The sequence below is a fragment of the Rana temporaria genome, chromosome 10 (assembly GCF_905171775.1).
Source record: "Rana temporaria chromosome 10, aRanTem1.1, whole genome shotgun sequence".
Taxonomy (NCBI): domain Eukaryota; kingdom Metazoa; phylum Chordata; class Amphibia; order Anura; family Ranidae; genus Rana; species Rana temporaria.
In genome coordinates this window covers 149,356,920-149,374,904 of record NC_053498.1, presented here as the reverse complement: position 1 = coordinate 149,374,904, position 17,985 = coordinate 149,356,920, and the positions used below count along the sequence as shown (strand labels likewise).

General features: G+C 47.9%; 1 protein-coding gene across 1 annotated transcript; it reads right to left on the bottom strand.

Annotated features, from left to right (window-relative positions):
* Positions 1 to 3,251: 3,251 nt before the first annotated feature.
* On the bottom strand, positions 3,252 to 17,363 carry RPL22 (ribosomal protein L22). Its single transcript, XM_040326534.1, has 4 exons — positions 17,257 to 17,363; positions 9,888 to 9,992; positions 6,634 to 6,758; positions 3,252 to 3,458 (listed from the first exon to the last, which is right to left on the bottom strand). The coding sequence occupies exons 1-4, from the start codon at positions 17,341 to 17,343 to the stop codon at positions 3,314 to 3,316; spliced, it is 462 nt and encodes a 153-aa protein (XP_040182468.1). The 5' UTR covers positions 17,344 to 17,363; the 3' UTR covers positions 3,252 to 3,313.
* Between the last annotated feature and the right edge of the window lie 622 nt (positions 17,364 to 17,985).

Sequence of the window (17,985 nt, the reverse complement as noted above, 5' to 3'; positions counted from 1 at the left end):
GAGCGGCACGGAGGGGCACAAGAACGAACGGGGGGAGAGCGGCAATGAGAGGAAGAAGACAGCACGGGGGGAGCGGCAATGAGAGGGAGAAGACAGCACAGGGGGAGCGCCAATGAGAGGGAGAAGACAGCACGGGGAGCGGCAATGTGAGGGAGAAGACAGCACGGGGAGCGGCAATGTAAGGGAGAGGTATCGGGTGAAGCATCTGAACATTTCAGCCAAGTACAAGTACTCGGGAAATGCTCGGTATCGGTACCGATACTAGTATCGGTATCGGGACATCCCTAGTTATTAGGTCGAATGTTTTCATTCATAAGAATCGTGTGACTCAGGAAAATCTTGCATTATGTGCACTAGATGCAGCTATCACAGTAAATATGTAGCTCCATCTAGTGGCCATAATTTGGTATTGTCGCTGATTCTCTCTACTTTTAGGAATGAAAAACATTTGACCTTGATAGAAAATAGACCAATAACATAAATTGTTGCCCCCATTTGCACATGGAGGTTCACAGGAAGGATAGCTCTGAAAATGTATAAATACACCCCTCAGGGGGTAGGACAAGAAAACTGCAGGGGCTGCTGAAATCTGGCACTTACCCCACTATTCTGTGCCCAGAATCTACTGCAAGTTTAAAAAACAAAACAAAAGCAGAGATTTAATTTTCCATCGTTTTTCGAGCTGCTCATTTTCTGTTTATTGCAAAAAAATTTGATTTGGAATTGGATGAAAAAGAACAGATTGAAAATGGACAATGAATGTCTCTTTGGTTCCCCCTCTGATTACAGAAATCCACACATGCCAACACACGGACCGTTCTTCTTAAAGTGAACCCGACCTCAGCCGACATCAAGCAAGTAGTGTGCCGACATACAGCATATTCCTAGAAACTAGAGCGGCGCACCGACGTTCTCAACTGCTCGTGTTTGGCCGGCTTCTCTGGTAAGACCAAGCAAGCACTAATGATGTCAGTGGATATTACAGTGGGGGGAGAGAAGTCGGTGGATATTACAGTGGGGGGGGGGGGAGAGAAGTCGGTGGATATTACGGAGGGGGGGGGGAGAAGTCGGTGGATATTACAGTGGGGGGGGGAGAGAAGTCGGTGGATATTACAGTGGGAGGGGGGGGAGAAGTCGGTGGATATTACAGTGGGGGGGGAGAGAAGTCGGTGGATATTACAGTAAGGGGGGGGGGAGAAGTCGGTGGATATTACAGTGGGAGGGGGAGAGTAGTCGGTGGATATTACAGTGGGAGGGGAGAGAAGTCGGTGGATATTACAGTGGGAGGGGAGAGAAGTCGGTGGCTATTACAGTGGGAGGGGGAGAGAAGTCGGTGGATATTACAGTGGGAGGGGGAGAGTAGTCGGTGGATATTACAGTTGGGACTATATATAGTGGTGAAAAAATGTATGTGCGGTATAATTAAACGAAATTTGTTGATTTATTGATAAAAAAAAAAAAAGGATTAATCGAACACAAAAATTTTAATCAGTACCAGCCCTACATTTTTTACCTGCAACTTATACTAAATAAGCAGAACCACATTTTTTTTGGGGCTCTCGGACTTTAACTACTTGCCGACCAGCCGCCGTCATTCTACGGCAGCAGGTCGGCTCTCCTGGGCGAGAGCCCGTAGCTATACGGTGGCTCTTTGAGCGGCCCCCCGACTCCCGTGCGTGTGCCCGGCGGGCTCGATCGCCGCCGGGCACCCGCTCCCGGTCCTGTCAGGGGGGGGGGGGGGAAATGCTGATCTTCTGTTCATACAATGTATGAACAGAGGATCAGTGTTTCCCCTAGTGAGGCCACCCCTCCCACAGTAAGAACACACCCAGGGACATACTTAACCCCTTCCTCGCCCCCTAGTGTTAACCCCTTCACTGCCAGTGGCATTTTTATAGTAATCCAATGCATTTTTATAGCACTGGTCGCTATAAAAATGCCAATGGTCCCAAAAATGTGTCAAAAGTGTCCGAAGTGTCCGCCATAATGTCGCAGAACCGAAATAAAATCGCTGATCGCCACCATTACTAGTAAAAAAAATGCCATAAAAATACCCCCTATTTTGTAAACGCTATAACTTTTGCGCAAACCAAACGCTTATTGCGATTTTTTTTTTTTAAGAAAAATATGTAGAAGAATACGTATCGTCCTAAACTGAGGGAAAAAAAATGTTTTTATATATTTTTGGGGGATATTTATTATAGCAAAAAATATTCATTTTTTCAAAATTGTCGCTCTATTTTTCTTTATAGCGCAAAAAATAAAAACCGCAAAGGTGATCAAATACCACCAAAAGAAAGCTCTATTTGTGGGAAAAAAAGGACGCCAATTTTGTTTGGGAGCCACGTCGCACGACCGCGCAATTGTGAGTTAAAGCGGCGCAGTCCCGAATCGCAAAAAGTGCTCTGGTCTTTGGGCAGCAATATGGTCCGGGGGTTAAGTGGTTAAATGGGACCCTACTGATCCTAACTTATCAAACAAAAATAATCATTGCATCAACCAATACAACCACATTAAGGCCCCTTTCACATGGATAGGTTTGTTCCTGTGTGTTTAGTCTGTAAGGAAACACAAGAAAAATGTTTCTCTTTAAATCCTATTAGACTTTTCACAACACTGCGCTGTGGGTACAGTGCAGTTTGAAAAGTCCTGCATGCTGCATCTTTGGTGCGGTGTTGAGAACCACCTCAAAAAGGCAGCTTCCCATTGAAATGAATGGAAAAAATAGCAGGAAAAAAAAAGAAAAACACCCCCAAAAAAAACGCACTAAGTTTTGTGTTTGAGTCACATGTCCACCAACTGTCCTTTTTATTATCACAGAGTGAGGAAAAATCCCAGAACAGGAATACAGGGGCAATCTTCAAATGGGGAATACTAGCTCTGGTGACATACCTGGAATCTCTTACTTTGGGGGGATTTTTTTTTTGTCACACACACGTATATTTTGACATGGTCTATTGACACTCTACAACCCACTAGGAACCACCATTCTCAACCAATGTTCCTTCAGAGGTTAGGAGGGGTTCTTTGACCTTTGGCTGCTTAACCTCCTGTTCTGTTCAATGCCAATTTCTGGGTCCAGCACCACTTGGCAGAGCCAGCTTCATGACACTAATGAAGTTTTTTGTTGTCGGCAAGAGTGGCATTTTGACCACCAATCTAAGAGGTAAATTCTTGCCACTGACCACCAATCCCATCCCTAGAATTAAATCCATCCCATACCATGCAGAGAGAAGACACCGACACACAGATGTGTTCCCATATTTATTTGGGGCCATACAAAAACAAAAATATGAACATCCAGATCCAACATTTAATCTTCGTCTTCCTCCTCCTCTTCATCCTGGTTGATCTGGAAGTATCTCAATTCATAACTTTCCTTACTGTTGGCAACCACACGGAGCCAATCACGGAGGCTGTTTTTCTTCAGGTATTTCTTGGTAAGATATTTCAAGTATCTAAACAAAAACGTACAGTCATTTACAAACTGTGGGCACATTGCACCAATTCCTACATACACCTTCCTGTAAAAGTCTTCTGTATGGAGCTCGCCTTCAGATTGATTTAATATATTAATCTCCTTTTTGCCACAGAAAACCAATGGGTTGCTTAGTCTACCAAAACATACTGCCCACTACCAATACCCTTCTCCGGCACATGTAAATATTACCCCTGACACACATACCTCCTCTGCCTGCCCTCCGATTCTGCTCATTACCTGCCTTCATAACCTCCCATACCTCCACTATTATTCTATTTCCATATCTTCCCCACTCCTCTATTGCCCACTTAAAGTGGTATTAACCCCAAAAACAAAAATGTAATATTGTAACTTAATTAGATGCGGTGACTGCATTTGTTTTGTAGGCTTTTTTTCACCTGGTGATCCTGCCAATACCTCTTCCTCTTAGGGAGTCTGCATAATGAATGAAGTAGTCAAGCAGACAGCTTTGGATGGCAGCATTGTCAGTCTGGGATGAGGGGACTATTCAACAAGTGCATTTATATCTGATAGTTTATCCAACAGATTGAAGCCAAACTTACTCCACCGCACATTTTATAAATCAGAAACTTTTGTTTTGGGATAAAGGTTTTACACAAATAAAAAGCCGATCATTGTAAGCACTAGTCAGTGGTAAATGCAGGCCTGTCGCTACAGGACAGGCAAAACAAACAATTGCTTGGGGCCCCGAGCTGGCCTGGGGCCCCCAACTTCCCCTTCCCAGGCTGTAGCGTGGCCGAGCTCCTCTTCCTTCCTCCTGGAGTACTTAGTCAGTCCGGCCGGGTACCGTGCGTGGTACAGGAGATTCAGTTTTCTGTTCCCGGCCGGACTGACAGGAAGTGCACACCGAGTGCTCACAGAAAACTGAATCTCCTGTACCGGGCGGTGCCCGGGCACTATCTGATAGGGGACCCATAATGACAGAACACCGGACTGACAGGAGGAAGAGGAGCTCGGCCATGCTACAGCGGCAGCCTACAGGGAAGAAGGGGAGGTGAGAATAGAAAAACTTAGGGAGGGGGGAGGAGTAAGAACATGGGTGTAAAAAATTAGTGTAGCGCCAACGTAGGCTTTGCCTGCGGGGGGGGGGGGCCCCATTTTACTTGGGGCCCCTGAATTCCTTCAAACGGCCCTGGGTAAATGGTTTCTCAACTGATACTTGTCTGGACTGCTGATAGGATCACAAGGAAAATATAAATGAAAGCCAAGAACATAACATAAAATAAAAGCAGCCATTATATCTATGAGGTGATGGGCAGTAATTAGAAACTTATGTTTTTGGGTTTAAGAACACTTTAAATAGTTAGGAGCCAACGCTGGCCACGCTGAATCAACTTTGTATCTTGTATTCTAGTTATTGAATGCAATTTTACCTTTTGAGGACATCTAGAACTGCTTTTCATCTTATATATTCATCCACAATACTTTATTTGCTCCATGCAAGTGTGACCCCCCCCCCAAACATCCTTCCATGTCTGCCCCCATAGAAAGTCGCTTACTATGGGGCCAGACGTGTGGCCCTCGCTCCTGAGCTGGGTTATGTTTGTCTATAGACACGCACAGCACAGTTTTGGCCCGCACATCTCTCCCTCCTTACAGCAGCAAATCGGAGCAACAGCGCTGCTTTCGCTCGATCTCACAGATAGTGCTGGATGGAGAGGTCTGGCAGGTTTCTTACCTTACAGGGGTCGTAAAGGCTCAAGGTTTTTTTTACCTTCAAGCATTCTATGCAAAATAAAAATCCTCCTGTATAGCAGCTTCAGCACCCCCCCCCCCACCAATTACTTACCTGAGCCCAAGCTTAATCCGACAATGTGCACGAGAGCCCTGCATCTCCCTCCTCATTGGCCGAGTGCAGAAAGAGCCCGTGAGCAAGAGAGGGCGTGGGACATAGCTGTGCCAAGTCGCAGCTGTGTGTGTGTGTGTGTGTGTGTGTGTGTAAATGGACACAACTGTGGCTTGGGAACCCCATTGCAAGCTGCTTGCTCGGCAGGAGGGTGGGGCCAAGAACATCAGCTAGGGACCCGAGAAGAGGAGAGGCTTGGGGCTGCTCCGTGCAAAACCATTACACAGAGAAGGTACGCAGCTTTTTTTTTTTTTTTTAAACAGGGAAAGCCTTTAATATAACTTTATTGCAGATAATGCATTAAAGGGATATTGAAAGGCGACTGAAAAAAATAAAATAAACAACATGTCCTACTTTTCTGCCCCGTGTAATGATTTTGCAGAAAGCAGACCCGATCCTCCACACTTCTTTGTGTTCCGTCGGTGCTCCTGGTGTCGCCTCCTCGACCGGTGCCCGAGTAGCAAGCCGCTTGCTATGGGGGCCACTTGTGCATGCTCACCACTGAGCCCTGCTCTAGGCGTTCATAAGAAACAGACATGTTCAGCCCAACCCTCTCCTCACTGGCTGTGACTGACAGCAGTGGGAGCCAATGAGAAGAGAGACCCAGGACAGCAATTTGCTTTCCAAAGCATAAGATTAGATTTTCAAAGGTTTAGAAAGGTCAATATGAATGAAAGGTGAGAGCACCTCGACTCTTACTTCTGTTCTCAAAACCCATACCTGTAGGCTTCTAGGCAGTAAAGAGGTTCCAGAATGTGTTGTGCAATTATTTTTTGTCTTTAAGGTCAGGGGTCGTACAATAAGTTTCTCCGATAAATATGTTCTGTAAGAAACTTTAATGTACACACTAAAGTAAAGGTGTAATATTTAGGGGCCTGTTCATATAGTGTGGTGACTGGTGTTTTTTCCACACTAGAAGAACACCAATCACTATTAGGGCACACAGAAAACCGTTTTCTATGTGGTGCAGTGAGCTGAAATACAATGCAGACACGCTAAATTATACCGCAGTGCACAGGTAGGCAAAGCATGTCCAACACACATCAATCAGTGCAAGGCACCACCATGCAATGACATGCAAAGTGCCACTTTGTGCACTTCAAATAAAGTTAAAATAAAAATGCAGCTGGAATGGACAGCGGCTCGCACACTAATCCGCAGCATTTGGCGTGTGGAGAGTGTGAACGGGTTCTTACTGATGTGTCAGGTCCGTTTTGAATATCTGACCCATAGGAAGCTCCAGTGGAGACTGAACAGTGACCTCTCCATCCCCGGCACAACTCACCTCTTAGAAAACGGCACCTCTGAAGACACAGTGATTTTACTCTTGCTTCTCTCAATAGTGATCACTCCGCCACCCAGGTTTCCAACTTTTCCATTCACCTTGATGCGGTCGTGCAAGAACTGTTCCTGTAATAATTTTTGAATATTTTTATTTAGAGAATGCATAGAATATAAACAAAATGCACAATAGGTACAGGTCAAAACAATAACCAACAAATCCCCACAGACTAAGGGAGAATGCATAAAATACATACATTTAAGGAAGAATATTGCTGCGTAACAAAAAAGTAACAATAAATCAGCAGAATGCCAAAGACATAATATAAAAAAAAACTACATTATTTTCAAGCTGAATTATGTAATCTAAATAGTCCAGCATACAGAATGGTGTATAGAATCAGACTGACTACTCTGAGGTAGGCGGCTCGAGATAAACACGACAATCATATCCCATCCTCTAACAATTTTAAAGGATAACCTTTAGTTTGCACATTCTACCATAATTACTGATATTCTTGTGCGGTGTAAATTTAAGAAACCCCTTTATGCAGAAATCAGGGGGTGCACCCACATTCAGTGGCACTCTTCTCCTGAGCTGCTTAGTACTAGCAACGTGCAGCTATGGTGTTACCAGCGAGACTCATGCCAGGAGCCGCCATCGTCAGGCAAGTAGTGCCAGGTGGGGTATCAGCCAGGCCGATTACAGGCATGCCACCCACCTGGCTTCCTGTGGCTCAGATTAGAAGCTGAGGAACACAACTGACCATGACCTGTATCCTGGTGTAGAATGTTCCAGGGACATAAGGGAACTGGCTCCTGATCACCAGATATTTGCTGCACTACTAAGGTGTAGAAAGCTAATCTTCCCCAATGCGCCACAGACGCACCCTGTGCTAAAAATTTGCATTTGATCAGTATGGTATGGGAAGACCTCATAGCATACAGGACATATTTTGAGGATCAAGCCCTCCTCTTCCGGGACACAGAAGCGATCAATTTTTTTATTTAAAGACATGCCTATACTTGACATGTGTTATCACTGGTCACTTATCTTACCACCGAGTTATGGTAAGGCACTAGGTCAGTCTTATTTTTATATACTTATTGCTGACCACAATTCCATTTCTATATAAGAAACCATCAGGCTGAGAACAGACCACGTGCCGTTTTCCCTCAGTGATATTACTGATGTGCCCGTTCACGATGATGCAACAATTGCTGCGACTTGTCACATCAGAAGAAGTCGCAACCCATTCTGTGCAATGGAACGGTTCCAACTTGCGCAACTTAAGTTTCTCCTACTTAGAAAAAGGCTCTTGCACTACTTTTGGTTCAACTTGCATTGACTTTTGTTGAAGAAGTCACGTGCAAGTCACGCCAAAGTCCGACTTCAAAGTCGCAGGCAGTTTGAGCCCGGGCTAAAGACACAATACCTTCAGTCAGAATTTGCTCAGTATCCAAAATAATCCACAATTCTCTCAAGCCAATTACTACAAGTATATTGCATTTACATATTCTACATTCATATCAGTCCCTGCCCTCCACAAGCTTGCACTCTACTAGCTCATTATGCCTTTTGGGGGGGGAGTTTACAACCACTTTAAAGCACTGTACCCGTCATTAGCAGATAACAATTGTAATGCAGGGCTCTTGCTCTGTCAGAGTTAGTGGTCTGCTCGTACCTCGTACGGGCAGGCAGTTACGCAGAGACATTAAAGGGGTCGTAAAGGTAAAAAAAAAAAAAAATCCTTAAAGTGGAGGTTCACCCTAAAAACGAATTTTTAACATTAGAGCCAGCATAGTAAGGGCATATACTTTCGGCAGGTTTTTTCTCCGTACTTTCCTATCTCGGTTCCATGATTGACGGCTTGTGAAACAGGTGACCTGTCGCACAACGCGCGTCACCAGATTTCCGTAAATAGCCGAGCTGCGAGTCGGCACTATACGGCGCCCGCCGTATAGAGCTGACTGTGCAGGTGCCGTATAGTGCCGACTCGCAGCTTGGCTATTTCCCAACGTCTGGTGACGCGCGTTGTGCGACAGGTCACCTGTTTTACAAGCCGTCAATCATCCAACGGAAGGATAGCAACGCCCAGTCCCGCAGTCATCGGAACCCTGAGGCTGGGATAGGAACGCCCAGTCCCGCAGTCATCGGAACCCTGAGGCTGGGATAGGAACGCCCAGTCCCGCAGTCATCGGAACCCTGAGGCTGGGATAGGAACGCCCAGTCCCGCAGTCATCGGAACCCTGAGGCTGGGATAGGAACGCCCAGTCCCGCAGTCATCGGAACCCTGAGGCTGGGATAGGAACGCCCAGTCCCGCAGTCATCGGAACCCTGAGGCTGGGATAGGAACGCCCAGTCCCGCAGTCATCGGAACCCTGAGGCTGGGATAGGAACGCCCAGTCCCTCAGTCATCGGAACCCTGAGGCTGGGATAGGAACGCCCAGTCCCGCAGTCATCGGAACCCTGAGGCTGGGATAGGAACGCCCAGTCCCTCAGTCATCGGAACCCTGAGGCTGGGATAGGAACACCCAGTCCCGCAGTCATCGGAACCCTGAGGCTGGGATAGGAACACCCAGTCCCGCAGTCATCGGAACCCTGAGGCCCTGGACAAAGTCAGAATATAAAAAAGGTATGTTATGGAGAAAAAAAAAAACCCCGCCGAAAGTAAATGTCCTTACTATGCTGGCTCTGCTAGATGTAATATATTTTTTTTTTTGGGTGAACCCCCACTTTAAATAGCTTCCTTTCCCTTAGTGCAGTCCTCCTTCACTTACCTCATCCTTCCATTTTGCTTTTAAATGTCCTTATTTCTTCTGAGAAATCCTCACTTCCTGTTCTTCTGTCTGTAACTCCACACAGTAATGCAATGCTTTCTCCCTGGTGTGGAGTGTCGCTCTCTTCCCCCCCCCCCCCCCCCGGACTACAGAAGAGTCAGGATGCCCACTAACACACAGCTCCTTTATCTACAAAGTAGAGAGCGTCCTGACTCACCTGTAGTCCAAGGGAGGGGGCGAGCACAACACTCCACACCAGGGAGAAAGCCTCGCATTACTGTGTGGAGTGACAGACAGAAGAACAGGAAGTGAGGATTTCTCAGAAGAAATAAGGACATTTAAAAGCAAAATGGAAGGATGAGGTAAGTGAAGGAGGACGGCACTGAGGTAAAGGAAGCTATTTAGGGAAAACATTTTAACTTTACAACCCCTTTAGGGGAAAAAAAAATGACGAGGGTCTCACAAGTGGTAACTTACAAAGTTAGCAGCATCCATGATGCCATCTTCTACAGGGTGTGTGCAGTCCAAGGTGAACTTCAGGAGCTGCTTCTTCTTCTTGCCACCCTTTGTCGCTGTTTTTTTCTGAGAAAAGGAATAAAAAAAAAAAAAACATTCAGATTATAAAAATAAAACACAAGACACCAGAGAGGCTGATCTGCATTGAGATCTCTCCTGTAAATAAATCCATAGAAAATCAGTTTTTTTTATCAGGGGGGGGGGGGTTGATATTCTCCCCAGCTAGCGGTCACAAATAAAAAATGCTCCACCCACACAACTCATTCAGTGTTTTGTAAATGGAAAACTACAAGTTTGTTGGCTTGTAGTTCTCAATGATTTACTACAGCGCACTTTGGTGGTCCATAGATTCTACCTGTAGGAATGCATTGGCTTCCAAAAACACCGACAGATCTGCAGGAGTCCTGCATGACATACCGTATTTATCGGTGTATACCGCACACTTTTTTGCCCTGAAAAACAGGGCAAAATCGTGGGTGCGTGATATACGCCGATACCCGCTCTTTGTTCGAACCACTGCGCCGACATATACCGAGCGCAGTACACTCGGGCAGGCTCGGCTCCTCTCGCGGTCACGTCGTTTACGCGAGAGGAGCCTAGCCCGCCTATACACGAGTATACTCCGCTCGGTATATGTCGGCACAGTGGTTTGAACAGAGCGCGGGGATCGAGCAGGGATGTCCCCAGAAGGACGCCGAACCAGACGAGGCCGCCGATGTACGCGCTGGACGACCGGCAGGACGCGATGGACGACCGGCAAGACCCCGACGAGGGGCATCCAAAGTTTTTTTTTTTTGCAGGAATCTTCCTTCAAATTCGGGGGTGCGCGTTATAGCCCGATAAATACGGTAACCGATCTGCTGATCATTGGTGCAATGCTTTACAGCAGGGATATGCAATTAGCGGACCTCCAGCTGTTGCCAAACTACAAGTCCCATCATGCCTCTGGGTGTCATGCTTGATGCTGTCAGAGTCTCGCTATGCCTCATGGGACTTGTAGTTTGGCAACAGCTGGAGGTCCGCTAATTGCATATCCCTGCTTTACAGGCTCCGGAAAAAAAAAAATCTCTTTTTGATAATGTAAAAAAAAATTCCCTTTATAAAAAAAAAAGTTGTGAAAAAGTGAATTTATTCTTTAACCACTTGACACCCGCACGCCGTCATATGACGTCCAAAACGGGGACCTGTTATCCTGGGTGGACGTCATATGACGTCCTGGGCTTTGCGGGGGGATATCTCAATGATGCCTGTACCCGGAGGCATCATTAAGATATCATTTTTTAGCGGCGGCGATCCTGCGCACCGTAAGAACGATCATAGCGGCGGTTCCGCCGCTAGATCGTTCTTACAGGCGGCGGGAGGGGACATCCCCCCCTCCCGCCGCCATCCGGTGCTTCTCCGGGCTCTCCCGTCCCACCGGGGGCCCGGAGAGATGATCGCCGTCCGCCGGATGTTTGCCATAGAGAAGACTGGTGACCATCTGGTCACCAGTCATCTCTATGACCGTCGGAGGCCCGGGCGCGATGTGATGACGCCACGCCCGGGTCCCCGTAAGTAAACAAACCGCAATTGCGGCTAGTTTGAATGAGATCTGTGAATTTTTTTTCACGATCTCATTCTTTCCAGCCTGCAGGAGAGATGTGGGGTCTTATTGACCCCGCATCTCTCCTTAAAGAGGACCTGTCACGCACATTCCTATTACAAGGGATGTTTACATTCCTTGTAATAGGAATAAAAGCGATTGAAAAAAAAAAAAGTGTAAAAAAAAGTGTAAAAAATAAAGAAATAAGTAAAATAAAAAAGAAAAAATAATAAAAAAATTAAAATGCCCCTGTCCCCGGTAGCTCGCGCTCAGAAGCGTACGCACACGTAAGTCCCGCCCACGTATGTAAACGTCGTTCAAACCACACATGTGAGGTGTCGCCGCGTGCGTTAGAGCGTGTGCAACAATTCTAGCACTAGACCTCCTCTGTAACTCTAAACTGGCAACCTGTAAAAATGTTAAAGTGTCGCCTATGGAGATTTTTAAGTAACGAAGTTTGGCGCCATTCCATGAGTGTACGCAATTTTAAAGCGTGACATGTTAGGTATCTAGTTATTCGGCGTAACATCATCTTTCATATTTTACCAAAAAATTGGGCTACCGTTACTGTTTTGTTATTTTTTAATTTATGAAACCATGTTTTTTACAAAAAAAAGCCGTTTGAAAAATTATTGCGCAAATACGGTGCAAGATAAAAAGTTGCAATGACAGCCATTTTATTCCCTAGGGTGTCTGCTAAAAAAACATATATAATGTTTGGGGGTTCTGAGTAATTTTCTAGCAAAAGAATGAGGATTTGTACATGTAGGAAAGAAGTGCCAGAATAGGCCCGGGAAGGAGGTGGGTTTTAAAGCCCGGTATTGAAGTGGTTAAATTTCCCACAGTTTGCCATCACATGACCCACTGTGATGCCTCCACAGCTGTAGTTCAGAGGTCTTGTTGCCGCCTCTTAGTAATTTCATGCAGTTTTTTGGGGGGTCTTCAGAACTGATCTGCCCGTCACCCCTGACATTTGACAGGTCAACCACCACCTGTGCCATGAGCCCAGTCTATCCTCACACTGGGGACCAGCTGTGCACTTGTGCCATGTGAGAACGCCATTGTGACAGAGCTCCGCACTCATCTGTAATCACCAGACACGCTAAAAATACAGCACAGGGCGTCCACCACAGCCAATCACCACAACTGAAGAGGATTCTTTCACCAAATGAGCTCACAATTGCTATATTTAGATGGCTACGGTAATAAATCTAAATATTTAGGGTACATCTACAGATGTGTGCATGCAGTACTGGGATTGTGTATTAGTCCTGGTTCACACTGCTGCAATTTGACAAATTGGCAGCATTTGCCGGTGATCTGACAATATGGTTCTGGACACGATTACAGAGACATTTGTTTCTGCACAGATGTCAATGTAAATTGTGGGCCGAAATCACAAAAATATACAGAAACTACTTTTTTTTTTTTTAAATTGGTGCAGCGACGCAGATGCGGCGTTACACCAATTAGGACGATGCCATTTCCGGTGACTTGTCGGTATGGTTCCCCTATCAAGATGGTTCCTGTAAGGACTGCGCAGGCGCAATCTTTGCCAACGGAAATCTCCGAACCTCGGCAGGCATCCAGGGCGACGTAGAATTTGAGGTAAGTGGCCAGTCGACCTCACGTCCTCGCTCCGCTCGGCCTCCGGGCTCTTTTTTTAACAGCCTCCAATCCACGGGGATGTTAAGGAATGAGCCTGGATGCCGGCCGAGGTTCAGAGATTTCCGTCGGCAAGGATTGCGCCTGCGCAGTCCTTACAGGAACCATTTCGATAGGGGAACCATACCGACAAGTCACCAGAAATGGCACCGCCCTAATTGGTGTAACGCCGCATCTGCGTCGCTGCACTGATTTGTGCAGAAACAAATGTCTCTGTAATCGTGTCCGAAATCGGGACCGATAAGCGGGAGTAAAATTGTGCGAGTTCTGCTGAAATCGCACAGCTTCATTTCCACAGCGCAGTGTGAACCTCGGCTTAGTAATGTTTCATGAGTAGGCAATCAAGAGGCTCCATTTACCATGCAGAATAACTGCATATTAACCACTTAACGACCGCCGCACGACCATATACATCGGCAGAATGGCACGGCTGGGCAGATGGACGTACCGGCACGTCCTGTACATCTACCCAGCCATGGGTCCGCGGTCCGAAGCTCCGGGACCGCGGACCCGATCGCCGCTGGGGTCCCGGGGCGAGCCGCGTGTAAACACGGCTTCACTGTGGCGGCGGCATCGATCGTGTCAACCCCTTTATAGGGAGACAATCGATGACGTCACTCCTACAGCCACACCCCCCTACAGTTGTAAACACACACTAGGTGAAACATAACCTCTTCTGCGCCCCCTTGTGGTTAACTCCCAAACTGCAATTGTCATTTTCACAATAAACAAACAATGCATTTTAAATGATTTTTTGCTGTGAAAATGACAATGGTCCCAAAAATGTGTCAAAATTGTCCGCCATAATGTCGCAGTCACGAAACAAATCGCTGATCGCCGCCATTAGTAGTAAAAAAAAAAAAAATACATAAAAATGCAATAAAACTATCCCCTATTTTGTAAACACTATACATTTTGCACAAACCAACCGAACGCTTATTGCGATTTTTTTTTACCAAAAATATTTAGAAGAATACGTATCGGCCTAAACTGAGGAATTTTTTTTTTTAATATATGTTTTTGGGGGATATTTATTAGAGCAAAAAGTAAATATTGTTTTTTTTTTCATAATTGTCGCTCTATTTTTGTTTATTGCACAAAAAATAAAAACCGCAGAGGTGATCAAATATCACCAAAAGAAAGCTCAATTTGTGGGGAAAAAAGGACGCCAATTTTTTTTGGGAGCCACGTCGCACGACCGTGCAATTGTCAGTTAAAGTGACGCAGTGCCGAATCGCAAAACCTGGCCTGGGCATTTAGCTGCCTAAAGGTCTTAAGTGGTTAAAGCGAGAGTTCACCCAATGATCTTTTTTTTTTTTATCTTTTCCCCTTAGATTCCTGCTCGTTTTGTCTAGGGGAATCGGCTATTTGTATTAAAATATGAGCCGTACTTACCGTTTTCGAGATGCATCTTCTCCGTCGCTTCCGGGTATGGGTCTTCGGGACTGGGTGTTCCTTCTTGATTGACAGTCTTCCGAGAGGCTTCCGACGGTCGCATCCATCGCGTCACTAGTAGCCGAAAGTCGGTGCGGCTCTATACAGCGCCTGCGCACCGACGTTCGGCTTCTTTCGGAAAATCGTGACGCGATGGATGCGACCGTCGGAAGCCTATCGGAAGACTGTCAATCAAGACGGAACGCCCGCTCCCGCAGCCCATACCCGGAAGCGACGGAGAGGATGCATCTCGTAAATGGTAAGTACAGGTCATATTTTAAAACAACTAGCCAATTCCCCTAGACAAAACGAGCAGGAAGCTAAGGGGAAAATGTGTTCTCAATGTGTGAACCTCCGCTTTAATGTGCATCATCACTTGCTATCAATTATTTCAAGGGGTCCCGTATATAAACATCATATGCAGACATAAGGCCTCGTTCACAAGGGTGTACTACAGCAGGGTTCGACAAAATCCGGGTGCTCGGTCGCAACTGCGACTAAAATTAGTGACCTGGCGGGGAAGGAAGCCGGCCGGCGCAACGCAACCGCGCGGGGGGGCGCACGGAGCTACAGCATACCTCACCCTGTGTCTCTGTGCGCCCCCCACATCACGCGATGACATCGGGCCGGCAATTGAGGCCGCGGCCTTCTGCACGCCCTACGTGCGTTTTTATTTTAGGTTGCAAATTTATTTCTATAACACTTTATTGCTTTTGGATAATGTGATATGCCTGCCGCCCCCACCCTATGTTCATCCATGTATGTGGGGTGTGCTCACCAGTGGGGGGAGGGGGGATTACTTGGATACAACTTCTTTTATAGCGTCTCATGTAGGGGAAGTTCACACTGCCAACTTGTACTTACAATTATTTTTTGACACATTGAAATCATGTTGAGAACCCTCCACGTGTTTGTTTGTTTTTGGGAGGGGGGTATCCCCCCCCCCCATATCTCGTGTCAGGGGGAGAGGGGGGGGTTCACCCATTTTTTCCATGAAAATGGAAAAACCCTTTGATAACACTTTTAGCCGCCCCCCCCCCATGCACAGCATTAGACCCCCTTCAGATTCTCTGTAGGTTATTTTGTCTGTTTGGATACAATATGAATCGGGATCTTTAGGTGTTGTCCTCATATTACACAGATGGGGTGAATCTGATGGTACAATCAGATTGTATGGTGTGTGGGCAGCTTTAGACTTGCAAGCATCAATATGCAATGAGGACCAATCCATTCCTTGTCTCCAGGAGATGGCAGATTATATAATGGGGCAGAGGAGGAGATCGTACAGATCAGATTGTACGGCGTGCGGGCAGGAGATGGTACAGATTGTACGGCGTGTGTAGGGGGGGCAGGAGACGGGACAGATTGTACGGCGTGTGTGGGTAGATGGTGCAATCAGATTATATGGTGTATGAGGACAGGAGACGGGACAGATTGTACGGCGTGTGTGGGGGGGGGCAGGAGACAGGACAGATTGTACGGCGTGTGGGAGGGGGGCAGGAGACGGGACAGATTGTACGGCGTGTGGGGGCAGGAGACGGGACAGATTGTACGGCGTGTGGGGGGGGGGGCAGGAGACGGGACAGATTGCACGGGGTGTGGGGGCAGGAGACGGGACAGATTGCACGGGGTGTGGGGGCAGGAGACGGGACAGATTGCACGGGGTGTGGGGGGCAGGAGACGGGACAGATTGTATGGCGTGTGGGGGGGGGGGGCAGGAGACGGGACAGATTGTACGGTGTGTGTGGGGGGGCAGGAGACGGGACAGATTGTACGGCGTGTGTAGGGGGGGCAGGAGACGGGACAGATTGTACGGCGTGTGTAGGGGGGGCAGGAGACGGGACAGATTGTATGGCGTGTGTGAGGGGGCAGGAGACGGGACAGATTGTTCGGCGTGTGTAGGGGGGGCAGGAGACGGGACAGATTGTACGGCGTGGGGGGGGGGGGGGGCAGGAGACGGGACAGATTGTATGGCGTGTGGGGTGGGGCAGGAGACGGGACAGATTGTACGGCATGTGTGTAGCTTTAGCCGTTCTTTCCAACACTAATACGAGAATCTTTTCGATGCCTCCATCATACTGGTCTGCAGGCACCACACAGGAGATGGCAGATCTGCAGGGGGATTGCACAGTGTATGTGCAGAGCAGGAGATCGTACAACCAGATTGCATGGGGTGTGTGGGCAGGAGATACAATTAGATTGTATGGTGTGTGTTGGCAGCTGTAGCCTTGCAAACACTAATATGATGTAATAGGAGGACCGATCCATTCCTTGTACGGGTCTCCAGGCACTACACAGGAGATCGTACGATCAGATCGGTGTGTGGCCTCTCTGGTGTTCCCTCTCCCATCCAATCAGGTCGTGTGGAAGGAGATGTGTGTGTTGGGGGGGTGTCCATGTAGGGCCCCCCATACACGAGGCCTCTCGGTGACAGAGCCGCCCCGGGTCTCCGGCCTCCTCCTCCCCGGGTCTCGGGCCTCCTCCGCCCCGGCACGCCGCACTCCTCGGCCCGCTCCGGCCTCCCATCACACTCGGACCTCCCGGGACCGGCCCCTCTACCCACAGGGGAGCGATCCGGGCCGGCCAGGCCGATCCCCGGGGCCTCTCCGCACCCCCAACACCCCATAATACGGGGAGCTCGATACACACCTGGGGAGCCATGGCGACCTCAGATGGCTGAAAGGAAGAGGAGGCCGCCGCGCATGCGCTATGTAACGTAAAAGGACGGCCGGGCATGCGCGGTGGAAGTAAACGTCACCGCGCACGCGCGGGCTGAGCAGCCATGGTCGTCGAACGCGGAGAAGATCGAGGGATCGGTAATCAGTTTGAGCGAGAGGCGACCGGGCATGCGCAGTGCGGGATGACGTTATTACGTAAGCGGATCGACGGACCAACATGTGCAAGGCAGCATGCAGGCGCCGATGGGGTGTGTCGTCTTTGCATTCTCTCGATGGCGGATCGGCCGGTCACCGGATTGATGAATCCGGTCTCCAGCGTGCGGTGCCCGAGGAGCGGATCTTCTGATCAGTGGATCCGCAGTGTACAGGTGGCCTATAGGAAGTCTGCAATGTCATCGGAACGATGAGCTCCGGCCTGTTCCCATCGTACACGTGCAGAGCCCTGGGAGACGTTGTCCCGATGCTCGGCTGTAGAGATCGGGAAATGTCTCCCTGCCTGTGATTAGCACCGTGCCGACTTCCTGGCGGGCTCTGCACGTGTACCACGCCGGAGCTCATCCCTAGAATATGAACGTTTTATCCCCCCCCCCCCCCCATAGAGATTTATTTCCGTGCTATCTGATCACCACTGATTTCTGTTTACATGTTTTGAGCTACAAAAATTAAAAAAACAAACAAACACGTTTTTCTTCATTTCTGT

Bases quoted from the DNA above. Each gene is read 5' to 3' on its own strand.
- RPL22 (XM_040326534.1), bottom strand. From the start codon at position 17,343: ATGCCCGGCCGTCCTTTTACGTTACATAGCGCATGCGCGGCGGCCTCC. The intron at 9,993-17,256 runs GTGTGTATCGAG...TCCTTTTCTCAG, and splicing joins AGGTCGCCATGGCTCCCCAG to AAAAAAACAGCGACAAAGGG. The intron at 3,459-6,633 runs GTGAGTTGTGCC...GTTTTTGTTTAG, and splicing joins GAGGTGCCGTTTTCTAAGAG to ATACTTGAAATATCTTACCA.